A 2,831-nucleotide genomic window follows, 5' to 3' on the forward strand; every position below is an offset into this window, starting at 1 on the left:
AGCGCGGCTTCGCATCCTTCTTTGACATCAAATATTTCACTGCACTACGATCTGAAAACACAACAACTTTGCTTCCCCAAATATAAGATCGAAATTTATCCAATGCGTATACTACCGCTAGCAACTCCTTTTCCATGGTGGTGTAATTAATTTGAGCATCGGAAAGAGTTTTGCTTGCTTAATATATGGCAACGGGTTTCTTATCCACCCGTTGACCCAAAACAGCCCCGACCGCGTAGTCACTCGCGTCACACATAATTTCAAACGGAAGTGACCAATCGGGTGACATTAAGATTGGGGCTTCAACCTATTTGTTTTTAAGCACATTAAAAGCGTTTAAGCAATCTTCATCAAAAACAAATGGTACATCCTTTAATAACATATTACACAACGGTTTTGTAATGACACTAAAATATTTTATAAACCGTCTGTAAAAGCCGGCATGCCCCCAAAATGACCGGATTCCCTTAATATTAGTAGGAGGTGGCAAATTAGATATAACATTAACCTTAGCCCGGTCAACCTCAATCCCCCTACTCGAGATGACATGCCCCAAAACCGTTCCCTCTTGCACCATAAAATGGCTCTTTTCCCAACTTAAGACCAAATTCGTTTCCACACATCTTTTTAAAACTTTTGTTAATTCATTTAAACATGATTCAAAAGACGAGCCGAAAATAGAAAAATCATCCATAAAAATTTCGATTGATTCCCCGGCCATATCTAAAAAGATACTCATCATGCACCTTTGAAAGGTGGCCGAGGCATTACACAATTCGAAAGGCATTCGCCTAAATGCAAAAGTATCGTATGGACACGTGAAAGTGATCTTATGTTGGTCATCGGGGTGAATAGCAATTTGATTGTATCCCGAATAGCCATCTAAAAAGCAATAAAATTTCTGACCTGATAGTTTTTCGATGATTTGGTCAATGTATGGCAGAGGAAAATGGTCTTTGGATGTCGCGGCATTCAACTTCCGATAATCAACACAAATTCGCCACCCGGTTACTGGTCGGGTAGCAATTTCTTCACCTCTCTCATTACAGGTTATCTGAATACCCGCTTTCTTCGGAACAGTTTGTGTTGGACTCTCCCAAGTACTATCCGATATCGGGAAAATAATTCCCGGATCCAACCATTTCAATACTTCTTTCTTCACAACTTCCCGCATGTTCGGATTTAACCGTCTTTGTGCATCATGTGCGGGTTTCACCTCGGGATCCGAGATAATCTTATGCATCACGATAGACGGACTAATTCCCCTCAAGTCTTAAATCGCCCACCCTAGTGCTGCCTTATGTTCTTTCAGCACTACCATCAATGCCCTTTCTTTATTTTCTTCTAAATTTGAGGCGATGATGGCGGGTAACGTATCATTTTCTCCCAAAAACACATATTTGAGGTGTTTTGGGAGTTCTTTCAACTCGACTACCGGAGGACTCTCAAGTGAAGGTCTCAATTTGGAGTCAATAGTGTCCGGTAGTTTCTCCACCTGTTGAAACCATGGTGGTTTCCCAATACTTGCATCATACACTTCAACTGCTCTTTCCTCTTCCTTTAACTGATGTGAATGCTCTACTGCTGACCTGCAACAAATAACACACTCCTCTGTGGCATCTTCCTCATTTTCATAAGGATCCAGCCCGTCAATGATTTCAGCTGCGAAGCATTCATCACTCACCAGAGGGTTAGAGACGTTTGAAAAAACATTTAACCGTAGATTTTTATTCCTGAAAGCCATGTCAACTACCCCGGTTCTACAGTTTATTAAAGCATTTGCGGTTGCCAAAAAGGGCCTACCGAGAATCACGTTCGGTTTCCGTTTTGGGTCAACTGTGACATAGTCCAGAACCAGAAAGTCAACCGGGTAATAAAAATTCTGGATCATAACAATTACATCAGTAACAATCCCCTAGGAAGCGTAAGTGTCAAATCGGCCAACACCACGGTGGTGTCAGCTTTCCCAAGTGGACCAAAATCATATTGGTCATATAAGCTTCCCGGGAGAATACTCACCCCAGCTCCAAGATCCAATAACGCCCTCGTCATTTTAAAATCTCCCACTTGAATGGGTATTATCGGCGTTCCCGGGTCTTGTAGCTTGGGTGGGAGGATTCCCGTCAAAACCGAACTCACATTAGTCGTTAAATCGACCTGTTTGGGCATCTTATGAATTCGTTTTTGAGTACACAAGTCCTTCAAATACTTAGCATATGCGGGGACTTGTTTAATAGCATCAATGAGGGGTAAATTAATTTTTACTTGTTTAAAGACTTCCCACATTTCCTCCTGTTGTGGGCCCCTCTTTTTCAGTGACGATGTTGCGGGATTCACCAATGCCCGAGGAAATGGAACGGTTTTACCTGTGGGACCCGTCTCCTTGGTGTTTCTTTTTCCTTTACCGATTCGTTTAAATTTTTAGTTATTGAATTTTTCGGTTCATTTATTGGTCTAATCTCCACCTCATCATCACCGTTCCCATTTCCCCCCAAATCTTCCACCATTCCTTCAACAACGGAGGATGGTGGATTTACCCCGTTATCATAAACCTTACCATTCCTAAGGGTACTTACCTGGTTAATGTGGGTATTCTTCCCACTTGAAGAATTGTTATTCTGATGGCTAGGATTCTTCAAGGTGTCACTCGGTAACTTGGTTGGAGTGCGCTTTAGGATCGCCAATTCTTCCGCTAGTTGACTCACTTGTTTATCTCTTGCAACATTTGCCTTCTCTTGGAGTTCCATCCTCTGATTCATTTGCTTCAATAACTCCATCACATCCTTAATCGACTCCTCTTTGTAACCCCCCCGAATCTCTTTGATTGTACC

General features: G+C 42.0%; 1 protein-coding gene across 1 annotated transcript; it reads right to left on the bottom strand.

The window, feature by feature from the left end:
* Nucleotides 1-307: 307 nt before the first annotated feature.
* On the bottom strand, nucleotides 308-1,243 carry LOC143590427 (uncharacterized). Its single transcript, XM_077070913.1, has 2 exons — nucleotides 907-1,243; nucleotides 308-567 (listed from the first exon to the last, which is right to left on the bottom strand). The coding sequence occupies exons 1-2, from the start codon at nucleotides 1,241-1,243 to the stop codon at nucleotides 308-310; spliced, it is 597 nt and encodes a 198-aa protein (XP_076927028.1).
* Nucleotides 1,244-2,831: the final 1,588 nt, after the last annotated feature.

The sequence above is a fragment of the Bidens hawaiensis genome, unplaced genomic scaffold, assembly GCF_021521415.1.
Source record: "Bidens hawaiensis isolate Kalapana, Puna unplaced genomic scaffold, B.hawaiensis_p1.1 tig00038559_1, whole genome shotgun sequence".
NCBI lineage: Eukaryota > Viridiplantae > Streptophyta > Magnoliopsida > Asterales > Asteraceae > Bidens > Bidens hawaiensis.